The 26,501-nt window shown below is 38.7% G+C and overlaps 1 protein-coding gene across 7 annotated transcripts in view; it reads right to left on the bottom strand.

Annotated features, from left to right (window-relative positions):
- Nucleotides 1-26,501, bottom strand: part of GRID2IP (Grid2 interacting protein) — a 115,356-nt gene that overhangs the window by 28,046 nt on the left and 60,809 nt on the right. For 2 of the 7 annotated variants that reach the window (XM_051967226.1, XM_051967186.1), the window contains exons 9-15: nucleotides 25,998-26,098; nucleotides 25,410-25,530; nucleotides 20,866-21,200; nucleotides 18,431-18,844; nucleotides 15,067-15,154; nucleotides 1,493-1,582; nucleotides 43-239 (exon numbers count right to left, since the gene is read on the bottom strand). In XM_051967226.1, the coding sequence (XP_051823186.1) occupies nucleotides 43-239; nucleotides 1,493-1,582; nucleotides 15,067-15,154; nucleotides 18,431-18,844; nucleotides 20,866-21,200; nucleotides 25,410-25,530; nucleotides 25,998-26,098 (1,346 nt within the window). The remainder of the gene's footprint in view (nucleotides 1-42; nucleotides 240-1,492; nucleotides 1,583-15,066; nucleotides 15,155-18,430; nucleotides 18,845-20,865; nucleotides 21,201-25,409; nucleotides 25,531-25,997; nucleotides 26,099-26,501) is intronic. The other 5 variants (XM_051967204.1, XM_051967195.1, XM_051967212.1 and 2 more) reach the window with 5 other exon arrangements.

The raw sequence follows: 26,501 nt of genomic DNA, 5'->3' as shown, positions 1-26,501 counted from the left end.
CACCAGGTAAGACTGGCTCAGTAAGTGGCCCTGGCATGTCACCTGCAGCACAAACTGGTCCGGTTCACTCAGCTGGCTGGGGGTGTCCCGATAGCCCTGATAGCGCTTCTCTTCCTCAGCATCGGGGGCGTACAAGAGGAGCTGCTTGAGGTGGGATGGCTCCAGCCTCTCGCTCTCCATGTTCATGAGGATCTGACGGAGCTCAGGTGGAGACAGCTTCAGGTGAGCAATGAGGATAGCTGGGAAGTGTAAGAAAAAGAAGAGGCACATAGAGGAGTCAATAGGAGAGAAGAGGGGCCTGCCTGACTACTCAGCCAGTCACTGCCACGCCCTGGGATCCATTCACAGCCTCAGGACAGACCCACAGGACAGGGCCTCTGTGAGCCCCTCAGTGTCAGCTGAGTCCTATTGCCAGCTGTTGTAGACATCTGGGGTTTCACATCTCACTCAGGCTTAGGGTCAGCAGAGGCTCCCAGAGCTTCAGAGCCTTACAGCTCAGTTATTGCAAGAGAGAGGAGACTGACTGGCCCCCAGTCATCCAGCTCCTTTCTGAGAGCCAGAAGGACAGGCAGCCCAGCCCCACTGTCTGGTGCTGTCCACCTTCCACACTGCCACACTGCCACACTGCCCTGCTGCCTGGAGGGAACTGTAAAGGTCTGGGCCATCTCAGCCGATCCAGGGCAACAAGAGTGTGCTTGGAGGCAGAGTCAGGGAGGCAGCTATGGGGTACTGGAGTGGAGTCCTGCCTCTAACAGGGCTGGCTGGGAATCCCATACAAGTCCTCTCACGCCTCAGCCCACCAGACCACGCTCTGATTCTAAAAGCACATGCCCATTGACATTGTTCAAGGAAGGTTCTCACTAGAAGCTTCCTGTACCAATGAAAACAAAGGTCTGGTCCAGAAACAAAGTTCTTTAAGATTTACAGAGATGATCTGCCTTGGTCTCACACCAACCACCTCCTCCTGGGTAAAATTATCTTTTTCCCCACCGTGAATGCCTAAATGCTTGGGGGTAGTATCTCATCTGGGCATTTATCCACACTTGGGCGTCTACACCACTGGTATCAAACTCAAATACAAACATGGCCATTAAGCCTAATGTAGGGTTGCATCCTGACTTAGAAAACCACATATTAACATTATCTTCTATCGTATTTTTATTTATTTTGTTAAATATAGCACTCCTGAGTGTTGCCCCCAGCAATTCTGTCAGCTTCTAGGTGTTTGACACCCCTGCTATACACAGCAAAGGAAAACAAGGGACTTCAGTGAATTCCTAGTGAGATGAAATGCCTTCTCTACTCTCAGCTCCTTTCCTGAGCTGATGGATTTAAGAACTCCAACAATAAATGGGAGTTCTTTCTAATAATCTGTGCCACTATTCCCATAAAGTTTGTGTATCATGTTCCTCATTTTCCCAGAAAGATAGAGCCCCTGAATTATCCCATTTGCTTTTGATGATCAACCCACCAAACATACACTTCCACTTACATGTATTATAGGCCTTCTTATGAGACAAAATCTCGACCACATCTTTCTTTTTAAAGGGCTCAGGTGCAAGTGTTGGCTCTGGAAGAGAAACTGAAAGATTTAATCACAGGTAAGGTTGTGGCTGGTTTTCTCCAGCACTGGAGAGGAGAACGAGAAAAAGGCATTGAGTAAGTCAGAGATACAATGCTCTCGCCACATCTCTCTGAGCATCCTGGAACCGGGGCATGTCTGAGCTCTCGATAGCTGGGCTGAAAAAACAAAACAATAGGTGAGATCCACGGACCCAGATGAAAAGCTTGCTCTTGTCCCCACTCACTCATCACCTCATCTCTGGCCCAGAAGGTCCTATCCTTAACCCAAGAATTCCTGTTACAAGATCACAGATCAGTTCTAGAGTTAGGAGGAACCTCTAGTCATCAGGTCTCACCTTGTTTTTTACACATAAAGAAACTGAGAAACATTTGAACTCAGGACCTCAAATCCAAAGTTCTCGCTATGATACCACACTCTGAGGGCTGTTGTCACCCAATGGACTTTTGGGGACTTGGGAAAATTCCTCTGTAGCCAAGAAACTATGTCCCCTTATTATTAGGGATATAAAAAAGCTCTTTTGTAATCCCTATAGAATCTCAGGTCTAAAATAATCAGATCAAATACCACAAAATACCCCTTTTTTCTTACCCAAGCCCCTATTTTGGCTTGGGATAAAATGGAAGTCATTTTAATATATGCATATATATATATGTATATATATATACACACATATATACATATATATATATATATATAAACACAGAACATTAGAATTACAAGGAATTTTATCCATCATCTATTCCAATCCTTTTATCTTGCAAACACAGAAATTGAGGCCCAGGAGCAAAGTGAATTGTTTAATTTGTTGCTCACATGGTTAGAAAATGGTAGTCAGGACTATAACACCCATGGTTCTTGACTCTTGGTCATATATTCACTCTCACTATGTAATTACGAGGAAGAATCAAGCCAAACCTAGAATTAGGCAAGTAGGGTTGTGCTCCAGGGTGCCAATCTCCAGGATTGTACCAATGGGATGCTACTGCTCTGGGATCTTATCTTTCCCATAACCTCCTTAAGGCATGAACAGGACTTTTCAGGAGATGGAATGTCTCCTCTCTTGACACGACTAGATTATACCTACAACCAATGCTAATACTCACACCTCCCTACAAACATGCACCTGTATAGGCCCATGAATGTATATACAAATACAAAGAATTTGCCCCTGATCATGGGATTCATAGTCATGAGTCTGGGACCTAGAGTTAAGCTAATTACCAGAGTTATAGGTAATCATCTTTAAAAAGGAGGAAGGCCAATTAGGTGGTTACAGTACCTAAAGGCAGACCAAAATATAAGATAGCTAAAAACAGTAGTCCTGGATAGTATAATCTTCTAATTCTGTTTTGGGGATCAACATTATTGAGCACTTGAGATAGGACTTAATAATAAAAGAATGGGTGAGAGGCAAGTCTTGCCCTACATAGGAAGAAGATGGTATATCACATGAGAGGTTACATGTTATTGAGTGAAGATATTTATATTCAGAGGCTCCTATCTGCAATAAATGGCTGATGCTGCTCCTCCCCAAGAACTCATAGGGGCAAGATGACAATCAAACTCAGTGAGGTAGAAAAAGCACAAGAGCATGGAAACAAGACAGAAAGCTGGAATGGTTTTTCATTAGGGCTTATAAAGCACCAAGCACACTCTAGAACTGATGATCTGATCTGATTCCCTGCTTTTGCTTTTGTATGGCAAGTCATTATTGATAAATATATTGTTGGGCTCTATGTGTGGGATACCCCTCCAGACATATGGCCCAGAGTCCTCCTTATATATGGTGTTGGGACATTTTAGTGAGAGTCCCTATCTCCCTCCTCATGTCTGCCTGCTACCTTGCCTGGCTTTCATTAAATCCCAATTAAAATCTCATCTTCTACAAGAAGTCTTTCCCAACTCCTCTTGTTTTTAGTGTTGTCCCTCTTTTAATTACATATATAGTTTAATCTAAATGTAATGTATGATATATAAAAATAATAATTTTATTTCCTGTTCTATATATAGCCTGTTTGTATGTGTGTGTTTTTTCCTCCATTATTTTTTTTTTGGTAAGGCAATTGGACCCAGGGTCACACAGCTAGTAAATAGTAAATGTTTGAGGCTGAATTTGAACTCAGGTTCTTCTGATTTCAGGGATAGTACTCTCTCCACTGTGCCATCTAATTGCCCTGCCTACATTATGCTGTGAGCTCTTTAACAGCATGGTTTGCCTTTTTTCTGTTTTTGTATTCCCAGCTTAGCACAGTGCCTGGCATATAGTGGGCATTTAATAAATAAATATATATCGATTGATATTTGATTTATTTCAGAGATTATCCATTTATGTCCAATCATCCAATATAATGCACCTGTATGTTCTGTACCTGCATGTTCCCAGGATGACAGAGAACTTTGGAAGGGCATCTGCCAATCTAGGCTGGTGTGTGAGCAAGAAAAGAGAGCCAGAGAGCTGGCCTGAACCAGTCATTCTTTGAAGGGTAATCAGAACTGATGAATCCCATTGCCAGATGAAGTTAGGTCAAGTACTGGCTGAGAAGGATAGCTCTGAGGTGTCTCCTACTCTATCTCTATTTTTTCATAGTACAAGACTGATAATGTATAACATCAAACATTCCAGGGAGAAAGTAAGTATCCATACAATTCCCTAGCAAGTAAAAAAAACAATCCAGCTCCCTTCTCCAAGGATGAACCATATGAGATCTGTGGATATAAAAGGAAAGTGCTTTTCTTTCATAAGTAAAAGAATGAAGGGTTACACAGAAATAAGGGATGGTTATTGCTATTATTGGGAGGTAAGTAGGGATCTTCAGCTCACTGTAAAAGTGAAGGCTAGACTCTAGAGGTGTGGGAGGAACCAAAGCTCCTTTCTTGAGGACACCAAAAGTTCTGGTCAGATTTATCTAAGAACTATAGAAAAGGCGAAGGGAAGGTGCTGCTTTGAACCTTTTCTCTTTTAAATTTCTCTATTATCATTCTTCCAGTCATAGAGGCTCAGAACTAGATATGTCATCCTTGATTTTTCATTCTCAGCCCCCAAATACAATTTGTTATCAAGTCCTGTCAATTCATAATTGAAATTCACAATGCCCACTTCTTTCTAACACTGCTACCACTCTAGTGCAAGCCTCTGTCACTGCTGGTCCATCTCCTTGCTTCAAGACTCTCAAAACTCCAGATTATTCTCCATTTAGCTATCAAATCCTAAAGCCCAGATTTGACCACGTCATCCCTCCACTCAATAAACTCCAATGGCTCCTTAATATAAAATTCCCTGTTGGACTATTTTTTTTATCACCTTTATCACCTGGTTCCTTACCTTTCTAGTCTTTTTTCACGTGATGCCCTTTCACCTATTCTTTGATCCAATGACACAAGCCTCTTTAGTGTTCTCCACAAGGAAAAACAGAATCGGCTGTTCCTCATGCCTGGAACTCTTCCTCATCTCTGCCTCCTGGCTTCCTTCATATCTCACCTAAAATCCCATCTTCTTCCAGAAGCCTTTACTAGCCCCCTTAGGGCCAGTAACTTCCCGCTAAGACTACTTTCCACCTACCTGTATATATCATATTGTATACAGTTCTTTAGGTGTTGTCTCTCCTATTAGAGTATGAATTCCTTGAGAATAGGGATTGCTTTTGCCTTTCTTCACTTCTCAGAGTTCAGCACAGTATCTGGCATGTATTAAGTACTTAGCAAATGCTTGTTTGTTGGATGATTGAACACCTCTATGTCTCATCACCCCCAATCTTGTAACTGACTATTATATTCTATGTGGTAGACACATATTCTAGATTTAAGCTTTGATTTTATGCTTAGGTTTCTATTTCCAGGGAACCAGTTTTCTATAATACCTAAAGTCTCATCACCTTCTGACAGAACATAGACAGTTACTCTGGCTTACTCTACCTTAGAGACTTCCTCATCTCAGGAAAAAACAAATCATATAAATAAGATGGGGGCAGATTTAATGGCATCTATGCCAAAGTTTGAAGTGGCCCGAGGGTCTTTGTTTCAGATAATGACTGCTGAACTATAGACTGCTTCACTTTGTTAGGTAAAGTTCATCCTGTTAATTAGTAACAGCAAAAATTATTGTGTGTACTCATCTTATTCAGAATAAACTTGGAAAGGGGCCAATTTTTATTCATTGGCTCAGGAGTCACTGGATTTGCTGGACACAAAAAACATGGTAAATCTTCAATTATCTGAATACCTATCAATATGGAAAGTACTAGATTTGTTTTGTGCTAGTCACAGAAGATAGCCCTAAACCAATCAATGAAAGTTATAAGGAATCTGCATTGCATGCTAGGAAAAATTAAGTTTGGACCAGCATTTCATATCATGTACCAAGGTAAGCCCCAAATAGATACATCCAAAAAAAGCAGATAGAGAAGCAAGGGACAAATTAGTGCTCAGATCTATGGAGAGGGAAAGAATTAATGACTGAAAAAGTAATAGGATCATACAAAATAAAATCGAACAATTTTAATTATGTAAAATCCAAGTGGTTTTACACAAATGAATCTAATGCAGTTAAAATTAGAAAGTGAAGGTAATTAAGGGGAAAGATTTGCAACATCTCTCTGATAAAAGTCTCATATCAAAATACATAAGAAATTTATTAAAATTTTGTAAGAATAAGGACCATTCTCCAATAGATAAATAATCAAAGGATATGAAGGGGCAGTTTTGAAAGGAAGTAATCCAAGTTATCAACAATCACAAAAAAATGTTGTAAGTCACTAATTATTAGAGAAAAGCAAATTAAAGTAACTTCAAGATTCCAACTGACACCCATCAGTCTGGCAAAAATAACAAAAGAGGAAAATGATACATTTTAAGGGTTTATAATAAAACAGACACACTAGTACACTGTTTATAGAGTTGTGAATTAATCCAGTCATTCTGGAAAACAATTTGGAACTGTGCTTACCCTCTTATTCAATTATATTACTAGTAGATCCCACTTTATCCCAAAGAGATCAAAGAAAGAGGAAAAAATCTATAGATGTACGAAAATATTTATAGAGGCTCTTGTAATAGCCCCAAATTGGAAACTAAGATGGTGGCTTTTTATTAGGAAATAGCTAAAAAAAACTATGGTATAGGAATGTAATGAAATGTTAAGAAGTCACAAAATTGCTAGTTTTATTGGAAACTATGAAGAACTTTTTGAATAGATATCAAGCAAAGTAAGCAGAACTAGAAGGGAGATTAATATAATGACAACATTACAGAGATAAATAACTTTGATAGATTATAGAATTTTGATTAATATGATAAACCATATGTCCAAAAGACTGAAAATGAAGCCCACAACTTAACTCCTGCCACAGAGGTAATTAAACTTAAAATGTAGAGAGAGACATTTTCCAGCATAGCCATTATGGGAACATGTTTGCTAGATTATGCATGTTTATAGTAAAGGTTTTATTTTTCCTTTTTCTGGTTGTTGTTCTTTTGGGGGAGGTGGAAGTAGTGATAGATTATAAATGCATGTAAAAACAATAAAAAGAAGTTGGGGCGGGGAGGAGCCAAGATGGCAGAGTAAAGGCAGGGGTTCACTCAAACTTTCTCCCAAACCCTTTCAAATTCCTTTAAATAATGAATGACTCTAAACAAACTCTAGAGCAGTAAAACCCACAAAAAGACAGGGTAAAACAATTTTCCAGCCCAGGACAACTTGGATGGTCATCAGGAAAGGTCTATCCTACCTGGTGATAGTGGAATATAGTCCAGTATAGCTACGCCAATATAGCCCTTGCCCCAGAAAACCAGGAGTGGGTCTTGGGAGCTACTGAATTAGCAGCTACAACAACCCTTCCAGAATCCTTAGTTCACAAATGGCAAGGGGGTCAGAAGGACATTACAAGGGTCTCTTAGCTAGCAGCTCTTGTTTTAGCCATACTTAGATCTTGGTTGCAATTCTGGGTAGCAGTCCCAGGGTAAGAATGAGCGCTAGCATGCCAGAGCTTCAATCACAGTAGATCAGAGACCCTCCTCACAGTTTCAGGACAGAAAAGAGTGACTGTAGTCATTCACATATCAGAACACAGGCCAGGAGAAAAGTAAACATATCTCTTTTTAAAAAATCAATTTTAAAAATTGGGATGAGGTAGTAATCAGAGAAATGCAAATTAAGACAACTCTGAGCTACCACTACACACCTGTCAGACTGGCTAGAATGACAGGGAAAGATAATGCGGAATGATGGAGGGGATGTGGGAAAAGTGGGACACTGATGCATTGTTGGTGGAGTTGTGAATGGATCCAGCCATTCTGGAGCATAATTTGGAATTATGCTCAAAAAGCTATCAAACTGTGCATACCATTTGATCCAGCAGTGTTTCTACTGGGCTTATATCCCAAGGAGATCTTAAAGGAGGAAAAGGGACCTGTGTGTGCACCAATGTTTGTGGCAGCCCTGTAGTGGCCAGAAGCTGGAAACTGAGTGGATGCCCATCAATTGGAGAATGGCTGAAAAAATTGTGGTATATGAATGTTATGGAATATTATTGTTGAGTAAGAAATGACCAACAGGATGATTTCAGAGAGGCTTGGAGAGACTTACATGAACTGATGCTGAGTGAAATGAGCAGGGCCAGGAGATCATTAGACACTTCAACAACGATACTGTATAATGATCAATTCTGATGGGCCTGGCCATCTTCAGCAATGAGATGAACCAAATCAGTTCCAATGGAGCAGTAATGAACTGAACCAGCTACACTCAGCAAAAGAACTCTGGGAGATGACTAAGAACCATTACATTGAATTCCCAATCCCTATATTTTTGCCTGCCTGCATTTTTGATTTCCTTCACAGGCTAACTGTACAATATTTCAGAGTCTGATTATTTTTGTACAGCAAAATAACAGTTTGGTCATGTATACTTATTGTGTATCTAATTTATACTTTAATATATCATCCTGCCATTTAGGGGAGGGAGTGGGGGGAAGGAGGGGAAAAATTGGAACAAAAGGTTTGGCAATTGTCAATGCTGCAAAATTACCCATATATATAAATTGTAAATAAAAAGCTATTTTTAAAAATTGGGATGAGGATAGAAAAGAGGGCAGCTTGGAGGAAGGGATAGTTAGAAGCAAAACACTTTTGAAGATGGACTGGGTAAAAGGAGAGAGAGAATAGAATAAATGGGGAAAATAAATATGTTAGGAGGAATAATTATAGAAAAAAATTTAAAGCAAATTTCTCTGACAAAGGCCTAATTTTTCAAACATATAAAGAACTGAGTCAAATTTACAAAAATAAGAATCATTCCTTAATTGACAAATGATCAAAACTTACTAATAGTTTCAGAGGAAGTAATTTTATCTATTTATAGCCATATGAAAAAATGCTCCAACTTACTATTGACTGGAGAAATGCAAAAACAATTATCTAGTACTACCACATACATTTTAGATTGGCTAATAGGACAGAAAAGGAAAATACACATGTTGCAGGGAATGTGGAAAAAATGAGACATTAGTACACTGTTGGTAGAGCTCTGACCTGATTCATCCATTCTGTAGAGCAATTTGGAAATATGCCCAAAGGGCTACAAAACCCTGTATACTCTTTGACCTACCAATATCAAAAGAGATTTTTTTTTAAAAGGAAAAGGATATATGTGTACAAAAATATTTATATTTCTTTTCTGGGGGTAAAGAATTGGGAATTGAGATGATCATCAATTGAGGAATGACTGAATAAATTGTGGTATATGATTTTTATGGAATAATATTGTGCTATTAGAAATGATGAGGAGAATGCTCTCAGAAAAACTGGGAAACATTTCCATGAGCTGATGCAAACTGAAATGTATTGTGTACAAAGTGACAGCAATACTGTAAGATGATCAGCTGTGAATGATTTGGTTATTCTCAGCAATAAAATGATCCAAGACAACTTTGAAGAAATTATGATGAAAAATGCTATTCATACTCAGAGAAAGAACTGATGGTATTTGAATGCAGATTAAAGCATACTTTTTCCTTTTATTTCATTCTTTTTGAGGGTTTTTTTTTTTTTTTTTTTTGGTCTATGTTTTCTTTCACAGCGTGACTATTATGGAAATCTTTTGCATGACTATCGATTCTCAATGGTAAGGTGGAGAGGGAGGAAAGGAAAAAATCTGGAACTTAAAAGTATTTAAAAATGAATGTAAAAAATTGTTTTTACATGTAACTGGGAAAAATAAAATACCAAATTTTAAAATAAAAAAAAGACAGTTATAGGAAAGCAGAGTTGGGTTTCATATGAAGAAATTTCTAATAATCAAAACTTTATAGCAATAGAATAGGCAGTTTTTAGGAAATGAACTTTGAATCACTGAGTGTATTCCAGCAGAGCCTGGGACTACCTGTAAGATAAGGTGGTAAGTGGCACAGGGTGGAGCTATTAACTCAAGAATCAAAGTCCCTGGAGGCGGATAAATCTCTAATACAACAAGTAACCTGTGTATCCATGTGGATATTTCTACATGGATTGTATATGGATTCTAGGAATAAGAATTTATCTTATAAAGAAAGAAATAAGAATCTATCCTGCATGTCTTATACACACTTGATGTCTATGGGGTTCAAAGTGATGGAAATGATTCTCAGAGTGATGCTCAGGAAAAGCCTCACAGTGAGGGAAACTGAAACTATCCTAAATGGGACTTCTGGGATAACTAAAAGTGGATAGTGAGTGATTTCTACTGGATTTTAGGTATTCTTTAATAAATCCCATATGAACTTAATTCTTTCTTCTACAGTCATTAGTATCATGTTAGAATTGGATCCCAAGTAACTGTGGATTGTTATTAATTATGGATTGTAGGTCAAGTTAATAGCAGTCAGGCCTGGGGATTAGATTTTTCTCTTCTCTCCCCAACCACCTTTTCTGTTGAGACCAATTGAAAACTATGCTTAAGGCCTTGCCAAGTTTCCTCTTTGTGCTGTTTTATGTTAAAAAGCCCTTTCATAAAATAGGTATATCTGAAGTAAGCCTGTGTCTGACCCTTTATTAGAGCTTTGATAAGGGAACCATAGGGATAACAGAGTTAGGGAAGTGGGAACTTCTGACCCTTTTCCACAAAAAAGGTTTAGATGGCTAAAATCTTTCTGTCTAAAGGTCAGAATTATGTAATCACTTGTATGCAAGCATTCCTAGATGTTCAGACTATCTTTTTCATGCTGTTTCCATATATAAATGTAATAAAGTAAAAGGCAGGCAGAGGAAAGAGCAGATCTATAAGTTAATTTGGAAACTGGGGGGGCATGCTTTCATAATTTCTACCTTTTTAAGCTAAAGGAATGGATTTTGGTGATTCTAACAGAAGAAAGCCCTAAAGACTGGGGAAGTAGCCTGAAGACATTTTGACAAATTAGTTTGAAGGCAAGGAGATACCTTTTTAGGACATAAGAGTTTTGAAAAGAATGTCAAGTCAAATCATGTCAATAAGTACTTACTAGTTGTCTAGTTGTCAGGCAATGTGCTAAGTGGTAGTGATTAAAAAAAAAGACAAAAACTACTCTCAGGTCTCAATGGGCTCATAGTACGGGTAGGTGGGTATTTAATTTTTAAATTTGCTCTAAAAATGAATTTTTTAAGATAAGCCCAACCCTTATAGTCTGAAAGTTTGTTTCTAAGTCAATTTTCTGGAATTTAAAATGAATTTTCCTATAGAAAACATATGTTTTATACCAATGTATATATGTACACACACATATTATGGTGAGGGTTTTTGGTCTGCCCACAAATCCTTACTTTGATTATAATGCAGTTATACTTCTGAATCTTATAGGATTTATAATACTATTCCATGGAATACAGATTTCAAATTCAAACTCAGGAGACCAGAAATATATATTAATCTCTATTCTTTCATCTTCACAAAGCCCTGGTAATGAGTCTTAACTCTTCATACCTTAACTGGCCTGTTGGAGGGAGAGAGGACTTTTTTTTGAACCCATTCCATGGGTGATTGCAACAACTTCAATGGAGGCAAAGGCAGAAGGGTAGAACCTGGAACTGGGAAAGGAACCTGAGGCTCTACAAGTGGTATGGACAGTGCTAGCTTCAGGGGTGGCAAGGGGATGACTCAAAAAACAGCAGGAAGTCATCAGCTATTAATGTTTAGATCTGACCCAACTTTTCAAATGTTTGGATATTTATATTTAGGGACTACTTATTTAAGATTCCTTACAATGAATGTTAAGGGATTTAATAAAAGTTTTTATTTATTTTTTACAAAGAGTAGATATTTTAGCAGAAAGTGTTAGTTTCTTCCTCTTTACACTGACTGTGTGGCCATTCAGACCATGAAATGATACTCAAAGCACCACTGATAACCTAGGAACAGCCTGCCCTAATCACATCAAACTAAGATAAATAGCCTTGAACTAGCAAAACCTAAACCAGCATTGTAAGTCACATTTCCTCATTCATTCATCCCTTCATTTCCTCTCAGAGGAGTAGTATTTAAAGTGGTAACAGCATGTCATCAGATCCCTGAAGTTCCATTACAGAGTGGGATGATGGTTGATAGGCTTACAATCTGGGAACTTTGTCTGTTATGATGAGTGACAAAATCGAAGTTTAAAAAGATTTTATCAGGTTGGAATGCTGGATCAAAACCAACAAGATGAAATCTGACAGAGAGAAATGCAAACTTCTGTATCTTAGATAAGAAAAAAAAATCAACCTGACAGGTATGTAATGGGGGGGAGACCTAAGTAGACAGTAGTTCATGCAATAGCCATGAAGGTTTTAGTTGACTGCAAGTCTGATATAAGCCAACAATGTGATGTGGCAGCCAAAAAACAAAACAAAATAAAACAAAACACCCAACCAAAAAAACTAATGGGATCTTAGGCTATTCAAATAAAAGTTTAGTACCCAGATCAATTGAGGTGATAATCTCATTGTATTGGGCCCTCGTCAAATCATATCTGAAATAATTGTGTTCAGTTCTGGGAACCATATTTTTGGAAGGATAGGTATTAAATGAAATCATTTGAGATAGATGACCAGTATTAGGAGGAGTCTGAAGACAATGTGATGTGAGAAATGATTGAAAAAAATGTGGATATTTAGCCTAGAGGAAATGGACTTTTCATATCTGAAGGGCTATTGTTATAAAAGGGATTAGATATATTTGGCCTAGCCCCAAAGGACAGTATTAAGTTATAGGAAAACAGTGTCTTTCTATGGATCAATGTTACAAAGAACTTTCTAAAAATCACAATAATCTAACAATGGAATGGGCTGTCTCTATAAGTAGTGAACACCCCATCAAGTAGTATTCATGTAGAGACTAGGTGGCTACCTGTCCTGTATGTTACAGAGAAGATGCCTCCAAGTATGGAAGACTGAACCAGAAAACTTCTAGGGTTTCTTACTAGTCAGAGTCTAAGATGATATACTCTTGGGAGGGTGACTTTAAATGAAGGCCATAAAGAATGAAATTTCTCTCAGCAAAATGGTGAAATAATAAGGTCCTTAAATATGTCCTAGTCCAACAGTGTTATCTTGCCAGTGATTTGTTCAAAGTCAGTAGGTCCTAGCTGCACTTTTCCCCTCCCTTTTCAAGATGAACTGATCCAGTATTATACACTCTTTTATCCCTGAGCCTGTTCCTCAAGATGATAGAAAGCTAATCAGTTAAGCTGTGTTACTGGTGCTAATACGAGAATGTTAACATACATTCACACAGCATCCTTCAGAGATACAGTTGCTTTAAAATGAATGAAAATTTCTTTCTATTCAGAACTTTAGATCTTATGGAAAAGACATTTTCAAACAGATAGGGGCTTTTTTGGACCATGGAAATCAATCATCACAAGCATTAGTTAAATACAAATCATGGTCTAGGCAGTTTCTATAACTAAATGCCAACTGCTTAATCCACCAGTAAGACTGGAAGAAAGCACCTCATGATCATATTTACCCTCTTATTGAGTCCCACGTGGGATGTTATAGGCCATACCAAACTTAGACATGAAATTGTTATTGCTGTTCACATGTTTTTCAATTGTATCCAATACTTCATGACCCCATTTGGGGTTTTCTTGGCAAAAATACTGGAGTGCTCTATCATTTCCTTCTCCAGCTCATTTTACAGATAAGGAAACAGAGTTTAAATGATTTGCCCTGGGTCATACAACTAGTAAGTTCTGAGGCTAGATTTGAATTCAGGAAGGTGAGTCTTCCTGACTCCACAGCTGGCATTCTATCCACTGCACTACCAAGCTCTCCCTAGATTGGAGGCAGAGGAGAACAAATTCCAATAACACTTAGGCATAAAGAGCTTTTCCTGCACATGCCCAGATGACCTAACATGGAAGCATCCTGCTTCCCTGAATTTCCCTACAATATGGCTGGGAGTAGTTTTCTTCAATTGGCTATGCAGCCAGAACAGAGTGCATCTTTAAAAACTGGGCATCCTGGGACAGTTTTTCTCTTTCCTGACCATTTAATTCTGTTGCATCTCAAGGGTGAGAATCGTACACAATTCACCCATAGTGTGGGCACCATGAAATGTCCTGGGAAGGGGTATACTTTCAAATTAAATATTCTTTCATAAAAGCTAATCTATTAGTAGTAAAGTAGAAGGTTCAGGGGATCTCTTACTTATGTTTGGAACATCAGTGGTAGGGGCTGGAGCCATTGGCAAAAAGCCTAGACACAAGGTCCTAATTGCTCTTAAAAGTGTAATATATATATATGCTACCTGTCCTTTAAGCAGTGAGAATCAGTGTCATATATGATTCAGAGAACTATGCTGGTCTCTCATTCTACCAATCCATAAATATACCATCTGCCCCAACCCCAATCATCACAAAAGAGGCTAAAATTGCTCTAGATACATCCCAGAGATGATGACACCAGTCTGCCACTACTAATGATGATAAGTTTTGGATAAGGCCTTTTATGTCTGTCTATCCATTTATTGTAGTTATCAGCATCTTCCTAGGCTATTGATTCCAATCTCCTTATATATGCATACTTATGCATAAAATTAACTGACCTTAGGCTCTCATTAATATGTGATTAATGACACAGATGACCAAAAATGATATAAGCCAGTATGATTATTAATACAAGAGTGATTAATGACAATACTTCACATTTCTACAATACTTTTGCAGTTTATGAATTACAACAACTCTGTGAGAAAGGTAGTATATGTAAGTATTGTTATTCCCATTTTGCAGATGAGAGAAATGAGAGTCTGAGAAACTTTCCAAAAGTCATGTGGGTAGCAACAGTGCCAGAAGCAAAAGGAACACTTGAATAGAATTTTATTCTCCATTCAGGACCACCTTTCCCCAAGTCAGATTGGTTTGAATTGCTAAAAGGATTCTAAACTGTTTAGTCAACAAAGTGAGTCCATTGCCAGCCAATGTGGCAAGAAGGAATCTGTTTTCCCCTTTCCAGGCACTCCCCCTCCTCACCCATATCAAGTATGCTGGATCACTTACTTGCTGGTTTCTGGGTCCCAAAGTGGAGTTCCAGGTCTAAGTATTTCACCATGTCATTCAATTTGTCATAATCTGAATCTTCCCCAAGCTGTAAGAAAGTCAGATGGGCAGGAGAGAAAGTAGTTTCTTAGGTAACGACATTGGGATATCAAAGGACACATTTGTTTATTGATTGATTGACCTGTATTGGTGAAAAGTTTCCACACCTCATTATGGGCTAGAAGGGCTTTGTGGGGAAGGGGAATTATGTTTATTAAAGTCAATGGAACCATTCAAATAAGGATGATTGATCTGAAAGTAATAGCTCCTGAAATCAGTGGGAGAGGTCCCTGCATGCATAGGGATGTAGTATTGAGTGAAGTTTAGATTAATCACGTGAGTCCTGAGAAGGCAGAACCAGAAAGGACCTAGGAAGTTAACTAGTCCAGGTCTTCTCCCAATGCCCATTATATTACATATGAGAAAATCAATGAGAGAAAGGTGAAAACACTAGCAGAATTGGCATTCAAATCTAGAGCTCCTGATTCCCAACTCCAAGTTCCTCCTAGGACCCAAAGGTGAGATATTCTCAAACCAAAAGTAAGCCTATGTGATTCAAGGCATCCTATTTGCATAATGTCTCTACAAAAAACACTATTTGAGATACAAATAGGATAATGCAGTGTGAATAGCAAAGCTTCTTAAACTGTGAGTTTATAATTGAAGTGATCTGGAAATATTTGGTGAGTATAAAAGGTTTCTGACAGCATGACCAAAACTTAATTCAAAATCAAATGTGTAATGAATACGAGGTGTTTATGGCACCACTTGCCTATATTTTATCACGCAACTTCAGTGCAGCCTTGATTCTGAATATACATGTGCACTTTGCACTGCATTATGCACAAATGCTGTTAGAAACACCTTGGCTCAGATTCAAGATGGGGATCACATAAAAATTTCTCCTGTGAAAAGAGGTCACAAGTGGGAAAAGTTTAAAAATGAGAAGCCCTGGACTATAGTATTTTGATTCTTCTGTAATTTTGTGTCACAACTTTCTCTTTCCTTTCCTTCTTCCTTTCTTTCTTCCTTCCTTCCTTCTTCCTTCCTTCCTTCCTTCCTTCTTCCTTCCTTCCTTCCTTCCTTCCTTCCTTCCTTCCTTCCTTCCTTCCTTCCTTCCTTTTCTTCTTCCTTCCTTCCTTCTTCCTTCCTTCCTTCCTTCTTCTTCCTTCCTTCTTCCTTCCTTCCTTCCTTTCTCTCTCTCTCTCTCTCTCTCTCTCTCTCCTTCTTCCTTCCTTCCTTCCTTCTTCCTCCTTCCTTCCTTCCTTCCTTCCTTCCTTCCTTCCTTCCTTCCTTCTTCCTTTCTTTCTTCTTTCTTTCTTCCTTCCTTCTTCCTTCCTTCCTTCCTTCCTTCCTTCCTTCCTTCCTTCTTCCTTCCTTCCTTCCTTCCTTCTTTCTTTCTTTCTTTCTTTCTTTCTTTCTTTCTTTCTTTCTTTCTTTCTTTCTTTCTTTCTTTCTTTCTTTCTTTCTTTCTACTATTGCCATGGCCTGGTTATATTGAAACTACACAAAAATTCAGCAAAACTGTTCCCTGGTTCAAAATATACTGTATTTCATATACTGTACTTTCATATACTGTAAGAATCCTGATGTGAATCAATATTTTTATGCAATTTGATTGAAAATATGCATACAGTCAGAGATAACAGGTACTCCACTAGAAAACTAACTGGAAATGAATATAACAATGCTAAAAGTTTTTAATTAACAAGACTTTTCCCTCCATATCCTATGTCTTGTTTGTCCAGAGTTGTTTACATGTTGTCTCCTTCTTAGATTAAGGACTCCTTCAGGTCAGGGACTATCTTTCCTTTCTTTGTGTTCCCAATGCTTCACAAATTATAATAAATTTATTAATTTAATAATTTTGATGCCTTGCCTTCTTCAGGATTTTTTTCAAGTTTGGTAAATAGGACAGAATTTTATGTTTTTGAACCCTTCTATGTGTGTGTGTATATATATATATATATTATATATATATATATGAATATGTACAGAGAAAATAAAATCCTTTTTACCTTTTTAAAAAACATTTTGGTTTTGATATGTGTGTGTATGCATGCATATGCATACACACACACACATATATATATCATTACATTGTATGTATATATGCATATACACATACAATGTAATGCCTGAACCAAGAACAAGATCTAGGACAGAGTCTAGGTTCTACTACCAATTTATATTGAGCAAGTTACTCCATTCTCCTGGGTATCCATTTTCTCACCTGTAAAATCAAGGGTCTGGACTAGATAACTATTAAGGTACCTTCTAGTTCTGATATACTATGAGTCTGATTTCCATTGTCCATGACAGTCTGTGGATTAATGGGGGCTTCTTAGAATGAATTTTGACATTTTAATGAAAAAAAATCTCTTAAAGAACACTGGGAAATGAATATGGATCACAACATAACATTTCCACTCTTTCTGTTACTGTTTGCTTGCATTTTTGTTTTTTCTTCTCAGGTTATTTTTACCTTCTTTCTAAATCCTGTGCAACAAGATAACTATATAAATATGTATACATATATTGTATTTAATATATACTTTAACATATTTAACATGTATGGGACTACCTGCCATCTAGGGGAGGGGATGGAGGGAAGGAGAGGAAAAGATGGAACAGAAGGTTTTGCAAAGATCAATGTTGAAAAATTATCCATGTATAAGTTTTGTATATAAAGAGCCATAATAAAAAAATAAAATTTAATTTAAAAAAATCTCTTATCTTTGACCTAGTCTTTAAGGACCAGTGAGGCTTGCTTATGACTAATGCTCTGGTTATAGCCATTGGCTTCAGCCTGGGTGAAGTAGCTCATCAAAAGAAATACTTTTTGGTTTTGTAGATGCCATGTAATTCTGGGGATTCTTAGTTTATACCAATAAGGATTCTTAAGCTCACTGTCAAAATGTGTGAGTTGGGGATTCTTCTTCAGAACTTATAAATCAGTATCAAGCCAGGAAGATACCTTGTCTATAGGTTTCTGAAATACTGAAGATACTTAGGGAGAGAATCATTAGATTAATATTTGTGGGCAGTAGGAAAGAACTAGATAATTAGTCTAAGCAGTTCAGATTCCTAAGGCTAGCCACTGACAATGAGAACCTCCTCCATGTAAAGCTCTGGAGGTACTTAACAGTGTGACTTTTGCGTGTCCCCTGACTTTTTTAACTTTCCAAACTGGGGATAAGACAAGTCCCTGTCACAAACACAATAGAAGATTAGCCAACTTCCACCCTCTTCAAAATTCACTTGATCCTTGAAAAAGACAGTTTTAAATGCCCTGGTCTTCTAAAAGCTGGGTCTGCCTGCTTACCTGGCCCCATATAGTGCCTTCTGAGTTCTCCACCTGCTCCCACCGAAGACGTTTGACACTCATGTGATTTGATTCACTGCGGCGATGTCCAAGGCCTCGATGGAGCAGTGGGGGAGCACAGGGGACTGGTGGGGGAAGAGGTGGTGGAGGAGGGGGAGGGACTTGGTGGGAGTGGGCCCCAAGAGGCTTGGCCAGTGTGGTGGTGTTAAGAGGGCCGTCCAGGTTGCGGGGACCTGGTTTGGGATCATGGAATTGGAGTGGAGGTGGAGGAGGTGGACTGAGGGGAGGTGGGGGGATGTGGTCAGAGATAGAAGAATACGTCAGTGAGCTGCCCTCCTCACTGCTACTGACATACTCGCTGACACTGCTCAGATCATTGGTCACATAGCTGCCCTGGTCGTCAAGGAAACTCATCTGTTCACGATAAAGAAAGAGAAAGAAAGGCTAAGGTATGGGGACATTCAGAGCACTGACTTACCAGTGACAGGGTGAAAAGGAAAGTTGCCATGTTAAAGAAACAGAGCTAGCCTACGTCATAGAAATGGAGATACTAAACAACAACTAACATTTCTATAGTCCTTACTATGGACTGGGTACTGTGTTAAATACTTAACAACTGCTATCTTATTTGATCTTCAAAACATTCCAGAGAGGTAAGTGCTATTATTATCTCCATTTCACAGGTGAGGAAACTGGGACAATTGGAGGTTAAGTGACTTGCTCAGAGTCATACAGTTCGTGTTTGAGGTCAAATTTGAACTCAGGTCTTCTGACTCCAGGCTGTGTTCACAGAGGCTATCAAGTCCAACTCCTCCTTTTCTGGATGAAGAAATATGGTCCAAAGAGATTAAGTGATTTGTTCAAGATCATACAGGTAGTAAGCATGAGAGGCAGTAATTGAACCCCATTCTTCTGACTCCCAAGGAAGTGTTTTTAAATCTCAGATCCTCCTGAATAATGCAATGGGCTTCCATTCTCAGAGAAATTGCCTTAGCTAGGACTCCCGCTTTCCTCCTTCCTTCTTGCTTCCCCTTCTTTTTGGATGAACACCTCCAATGGGCTTCACTGGACATTCTCAGGAGTATGGAAATACACGTGCCATGAGGGCCTAGTTTGGATCTATTTTGTTCTTGCCCTAGACCATGTTCTCCATTCTCTGCCTGGCAGGTTGCTGCTCCATCAGGAACTGCTTTATTCTGCTATTTCCTCCTCCTTTGTTACTGTGCTCCTTCCTAGCACATTAAGAGACCCTGCAGATTACTAACTGACTCTACTCAGACCATTGGTAAGAAAGATTTGAGGGTAGCATTCAGGATTACAGTGTTATCTTGACTCACACAACCAGTCTCCATTTATAGCACCAAAGAATGTTAGAATTGAACAGGACTCAAATCTTTTAGTACAATCCACACTCACAGGAGAATCCCTTTTATAACAATCTCAGCCTCAGCTCAAAGGAAAAGTCATACTACTTTCTAAGGCAGCTCATTCTACTTCTGATTATCAGGAAGATTTTCTTTACAACAAGCGACAAACTACTTCTGCAATTTCTACCCAAACACCTACTTCTGGTCCCTGGGGCCCCGCAAGACCAATCTAAACTTTCTTCCATATGACAACTCTTCAAATTCTTGCTGAGAGTTTATCATGTTCCATCAAAGTCCTCTTCTCTAATGAATGCTTATGGGTTCTCCAGGCTACAGAGTTCCAGGACCATGTATGATGGTTTTGAAAGCTTTTCTCCCTGGATGAGTTCTGACTTGTTATTTTTTTCCTAAAAGGCAGTGCCCACAGTTGGACACGATGCTACAGAGATGGTATGAGTAGGCTGGGAAGAATGAAACTCTAGACCCTGCCTCCACCCTGCCCTTACTAAGGATGCCGTGCTCCCTTTTCTTTGGAGGCTGAACCTGTGATTTCATCCAAGAAGGAAGCTGCTGGGGAAGAAAGGCTCTCTAATGCAGATCAGCCCATTTTCTGCAGCTTCTCTTCCTGGAAGGTGGCCCCGGGGGCCTTGCCCAGGACTGCCCAGCCAGTTTTGCCGACTGTGCAGCTTCTAGAAGTAGGGCCCCCATTAATGGGTGGGGAGAGGTTCACAGTTCCACTGATTCTGCCCCTGTCAGGACACAATAAGGTACTCTGGCTGTGGATATGTTATTTTAGGAAGAACACTAATTCTAAATTGGGGTTCCTCCAAGGAATGGGGATTAAGAAAGGAAGAGGACTCAAAATCTTATCACATAAGGATCCATTAAAGGAACTTGGGAAAAGAAGACTTAGAAATGATGTGTTCACTAACTTCATGCATCTATCAATGCATCCCAATCAGCCCAATTAGACACATTCTCCTCAAACTCTACATCCTGGGGAGGCCTGCTCCAGGGCTGGGCATCTGTGGGGATCCCACCTGGGGCACAGGGCCATTTGGTCCTCACCTCTTCATAGTCATTCTCAGGGGTGAGAAAGTCATCCACCATGGTCACCCTGGCACCCAGCTGCGCACTGAGAGCATCCAAAAAGCGGTCTGTGTCCCGATTCCGTGGTGGTCTTGAGAAAGTGAAGAGTTTTTTCCTGCAGGTTGGGGGGCTGGGACTGCTGGCCATGGCTGTGAGCTGGGGCGAAGGAGCTGGGCTGCTGTCCAAGCTGACGTAGGGATGAGATTCTGTGCTGCTTGGGGAGGGGAGGCTCCCAGGGCACGGATGGTAATAGCAGGGCTGGGGTGGGAGAGGGTCATTCGGCCATGAGATGCTTGGCCCAGACTTCCGGGCCCCTACAAATGAAGTAACACAAAGGATTTGGTCATTCCCACCTTCATTTATTCATTCATCTCTCAAAAGAAAGAGGACTGGAATGGTAATCATTAAGCCAAGGTTTTCCTTTTTATTAAATGAGTAGTTATTGCCTCTCTGAGCCCCAGTCATCTTTATCACAATAAGAATTGCGTGAGAATGTATGTAAAACTCTACAGAAGTGGAAGTTATTATAATTTTGTGAATTGTGAAGTATAATATAATCATGAATTTCAAAAATGGTCACAAATGTTTACTGTATTCCAGGCACTATTCGAAGTTGAGAAAGTTCCTACTCTCATGGAGATGACAGTGGAGGAAAAAAGACAACTATAATAATAGTGGACAGTCAAGGAGTACTTTAAGATTTTCAAAACACACACACACACACACACGATTTGCTATTTCTTTCTCCATCTCATTTTACATATGAGGAAACTGAGGCAAACGAGTAAAACTGTGACTTGTGAAACAAGGTGACATGCTCAGGATTATACAGTTACTAAGTATCTAAGACTGGATTTGAATTCAAATTTTCCAGATCCCAGGCCCAGCTCCCTATCTATTATGCCACCTAGCATTAGTCCTACAAGGCAAGTGCTACTACTATTAGCTTCATTTTTACAGGTGAAGTTCAATGAGGTTCAATTACCCGTACTGTAGGGTACATTAATAAGCACCCAAGATAGGATTTGAACCCCTGTTTCTTGGCTCCAAATCAAGCTATCTTCCAGGCTGTATCTCATTTATAAAAATAACATATTTAATAAATATCTACAATACAAAATGAACTAAAACAAATGCAATAAGGAAAAATCCCCAAAGCCACAGGAGTTTTGAGGAGAGCAGGACCACGTCCAACTGCTATATCCCTTTAATCCAAGACCTGACTTTTTCCAGCACAGAGAAGAACTAACACTGGGCTAAAAACAGAGCAGAAATTACTGAGCAGGGAAGTGAAGAACTCAAAGTTAGGAGAAGATTTGTTCTTAGGTCCCCTCTTTAAGCTGCCATGAGGCTGTGGGTGTTCCCCTTGACCACTGTGGGCCTCCTCCCTCTACCCCTTAGTGGCTTACAGAATCTCAGAGCAAGAAGGGTCCACTAATCCCAGTCCATTCCTGCCCCCATCTCCTTCACAGAATGCAGTAAAAAACGATTTATACAACATTCATAATTGGCTCTTAAATCTGGTATGAAATGGTATAAAAAGCATTTGGAGCCAGAAGAATTGGGTCTGAAAACTGGTTCTGCCACTTCTTGGTTATGGGATCTTCAGTACTTCTTGAGAATGAAGACTAATAACCAACCAAGTTCCTTACCCTTTCTGAGCTTTAGTTTTCTTATTTGTAAAATGAGGAAATTGAGTCAAATGATTTCTAAAATCTCTTCCAGCTCTAAAATGATGGTCAATCAATACACATTTACTAAGCGCCTATGTGTCTAGAATTGTGTTAAGCACTGAGGATACAAATTAGCAGTGAAACAATCCCTGCCTTCTAATGATGCACAAGTAATGATGAACATTGCCCTCCTCCTTAAAGTTGAAGTGCCCAGGTGAGAGAAAAACAGGGCAGCCAAAATAATGAAATTTTAAGAGCGTTTATTGCTAGCTAGCAACTGAATCCCAACATCAAGACTGGAGGGGTCAGTAATGAATGGCTCAGGGCCATATATTTATAGAAAGAAGAGAGACATCAAAATGTTTCTTGATACATTTGTCATAATAAAGGAATTTCTATTCTAAATGAGGCAAAAAGTTATCACTCTAAGGGGGTCATTCTCAGGCAGCAGCAAGCAGCATTTCTTTAAGCTTATCAGCTTGTCGAGGTCTCAAGACTCTCAGGCCAGTACATCTGAGTTGTTAAAAGTACCATCTGCATTAGGGAGTGAAGAACTAGTAATAAACTTCTAACTACAAAGATTCAAGATTATGTTTCTCACAGTCCCATTTTGGGGTGCTTTTCCACTTCAAAGTGTCTACAACCTAGACTTGTTGGGGTGGAAGAATCTGTCTTCCTGGTTCAGGCTTTAACTGAACTTTTCTCACATCTGCTGGCCTAGTCAAATAATGAAAAGCCTTCTTTCCTCAATTCTATTAGTTAACAATGGTGTTAAAAATAAAACTTTGCTAATGAATTTAAGAAAAAAATAAACCTAACTCATTTACATTTAGCACTTAAAATTTAAAAAGTACTTTTTTTCACTACAACCCTGTGAAGGAAGTATTTATACTACTTCATATACTTCATATACTAAGTAGTATAAATATCTCCATTACTGAGATATAATTAAGAATAAATGCTTAATTTTACAGATGGCCACAGAGTTAATAAATTTCAGTTAGGATTTGAACCTTACTTTTCTTTCTTTGAGTTCTTGAACTTTGGAATCCCCATGAAGTCTTCTCTAATATTTTTCTTCTTCGTTACCCTTGTTTCCCTTCTCCCAGGTAAAGGATCTCTCCCTCTTTAAATTTCTCTTTGTATCACCAAGTACTTATATACAACCCATCTCATATGGTTGTTAAAAGCATGGAAAGAACTTTGCAAACCTTAAGATGTACACTAATGTGTCATGAATAATAATGACTTATTTTTTTCTCTTAGTTCAGATTTGAAGCCCGTTGAAAGCATGACTTGCATCCTTTCAATTCCCCTTGCTGTTTATTTGTTTTTCAGTTGCAGCTGACTCTTCATGACTTATTTTTGTTTTTGTTTTATCCAATTTTGGGGTTTTCTTGGCAAAAATATTGCAGTGGTTTGCTATTTCCTTCGCCAGCTCATTTTACAAATGAGGAATTGAGGCAGACAGGGTTAAATGACTTTTCCAGATTCATAGAGCTAGTGTCTGAAGCCCGATTTGAACTCTGACATTCCTAACTCCAGGCCTGGTATTTTAAACTTGCAGTCCAAATTTGCTGTATTTACTTGAAGTAAGAGGGTAAATATCAATTTCCATCAACTGGAAAAGAAAAGTCCTTGCCTTTGATTATTTAAAGGGCCCTCATGTAGAAAAGGAACTAGACTGGTTCTGGTTAATCCTGAAGGGTAGAACTAGGACCAAAGGGAAGAAGTTATAAGAAGACAAATTGCATTTCACATTGCACCTATAGAAAGAATTTCTAATTATAAGATAGGAATGAAAATATCCTGCCTTGAAATGGGGCATGGTAATTCATTTTTCATGAAAGTCCTCAAGCAGAGACTAGATGACTACTTTTCTTTTTTTAATGTATTTTTAAAAAATTAATATCTTTTAAAAATATTTCTGTTTCAAATTCATTCTCTTTCCTGCCACTCTACTACCACTGAGATAGCAATCACCCATTATTCATGTGAAGTCATTCAAAAACAAATTTTTGTATTAGTTGTAACACAAAAAACCCAAGAAAAAAATTTAAAAAGTGATAAAACTATACTTCAATTTGCACTCAGGATTCTTTCTCTGGAGGACAGAATTTTTCATTATGAGTCCTTTGAAATTGTATTGGATAGTTTTACTGACCAGAGTAGCCAAGTCTTTCACAGTTGATCATCTTAACAATATGGTTCTAACTATGTAACAGTGATCTCTTAGTTTTCACTTTACTTTGCATTGGTTCATATAGTCTTTCCATGTTTTTCTGAAAATATCCCCCTCATTATTTCTTATAGCACAGTAGTATTCCATCACAATCACATACCACAACTTGTTCAGCTATTCCCCAATTGATGGGCATCCCCTCAATGTCCCATTTTTTGCCACTACAAAAAGAATTGCTATAAAGAATTTGTACTTATAGGTTCTTTTCCTTTTTCTTTGATCTCTTTGGAGTGGATGACTACTTTTCAAGTAAAGTTGTTGATGGGAATCATATTTTGGGCAGAGATTAAAATAAATAACCTTTGGAGGTCCCTTTTATTATTAATATTCTATAATTCAAATATAAGTTAAAGGAACTTTGTTAAATGCAACCTATTTTTTTTAAAGACAAAGTATTACCTTTTAATAATAAATATTTTGAACACGTCTATTACTAAATAGAAGGGAAAGTATAATCTACATTCTGGCCTAATAGGGTTGGACTAGCAACACTGTAAAAAAAAACAAGGATTAGGAATAATATCCTTCCCTCCCTGCCCCCTCCTATACACATATACAAAAAGAAATGAGGAGTTGCAAACATACTAGGAGAAATAGAGAGAAAGTACCTGGGACACTTGGTGGTTCAACCACTGGGGGAGAAGCTCTGGGTTTAGATATACTTCCCATTTTTCCTTTGAAGCTACTGCTCAACCGGGTTTCTAGCTCTGCATAAACAGCTGACATCTGCTGACAAGGGAGAGAGGAACACATCAAGAAGCTATCACCTTAGACTTCATTTCATGAATGCTCCTGTCAGAGCTTACTATCCAATTCCTTTCAGACTTGGACTGATAGTCTTGGCTGTGGGTCTTGTAGACTGGATTTGCCTGAAGGACAGCATGAGGACATAATTAGGTAATTCCAAGACATTGTGGGTGGATGAGGAGTATATAGGAGCTATCTGACGAGATGGAGCTCCTTCCCTTCTGGTTCCTGGAAAAGGCTCCCAATTATAAATTCCTTAATCATGCTACCACCCCTTCCTGGATAATAAAGAACACTAATCTTTATTATACCTTCCCAGCTCTCAGATATCAATGAAGGTGAGAGAGGAGGGAAAGAAAAGTGATATGGTGGTAATGAGGACAGTAAAAGAGAGGAAGGAAAGAGAAGGGGATACCAAGAATGAAGATAAGGAAATAGAAAATTCAAACCATTTTAGGGTTTGGGGTTTCTGGAAGGGATGTGCCATCCCCAGCCTGGCGCTCTCCAGGGGTCACAGGGATAGGGATTTCCACAGTTTCACTGAGACCTACTGGAAGAAATAGGAAAAAGTTAAGTATTCAACATAATATAGTAGAAAAAGCCCTGAATGTAGAGTCAGAAAACCTAGATTTTTCCATTTAGTTGGTCTGAACCTCAGTTTCCTTTTCAATAAAATGGAGCCAATACTCCCAGCACCCCACAAGCTTAGAGAACTTCTATGAAGAAAGGGTTTTGTAAAGTGTAAAGAGCTATAGAAATATGAGATCCTATTGAAAGGAGGCTTTGTGTATGAGAGATGGCAATAGGATTTGTAGTGGACCAAACACTCAGACAATGTTGCTAACAATTTAATCTAAAGCAGTTTGGGAACCTTGTGGGGCTCAGATAAGGAAGGAAAAAGGAGGCAAGATCAGGAATATAACTAAAATAAACTGGGGTTCTCTTAAGCTCCA

This window comes from Antechinus flavipes, chromosome 1, assembly GCF_016432865.1.
Source record: "Antechinus flavipes isolate AdamAnt ecotype Samford, QLD, Australia chromosome 1, AdamAnt_v2, whole genome shotgun sequence".
In the NCBI taxonomy this organism is placed as follows: Eukaryota; Metazoa; Chordata; class Mammalia; order Dasyuromorphia; family Dasyuridae; genus Antechinus; species Antechinus flavipes.
The sequence above is the reverse complement of the archived record's forward strand: the minus strand, read 5'-3'. Positions and strand labels throughout refer to the sequence as shown.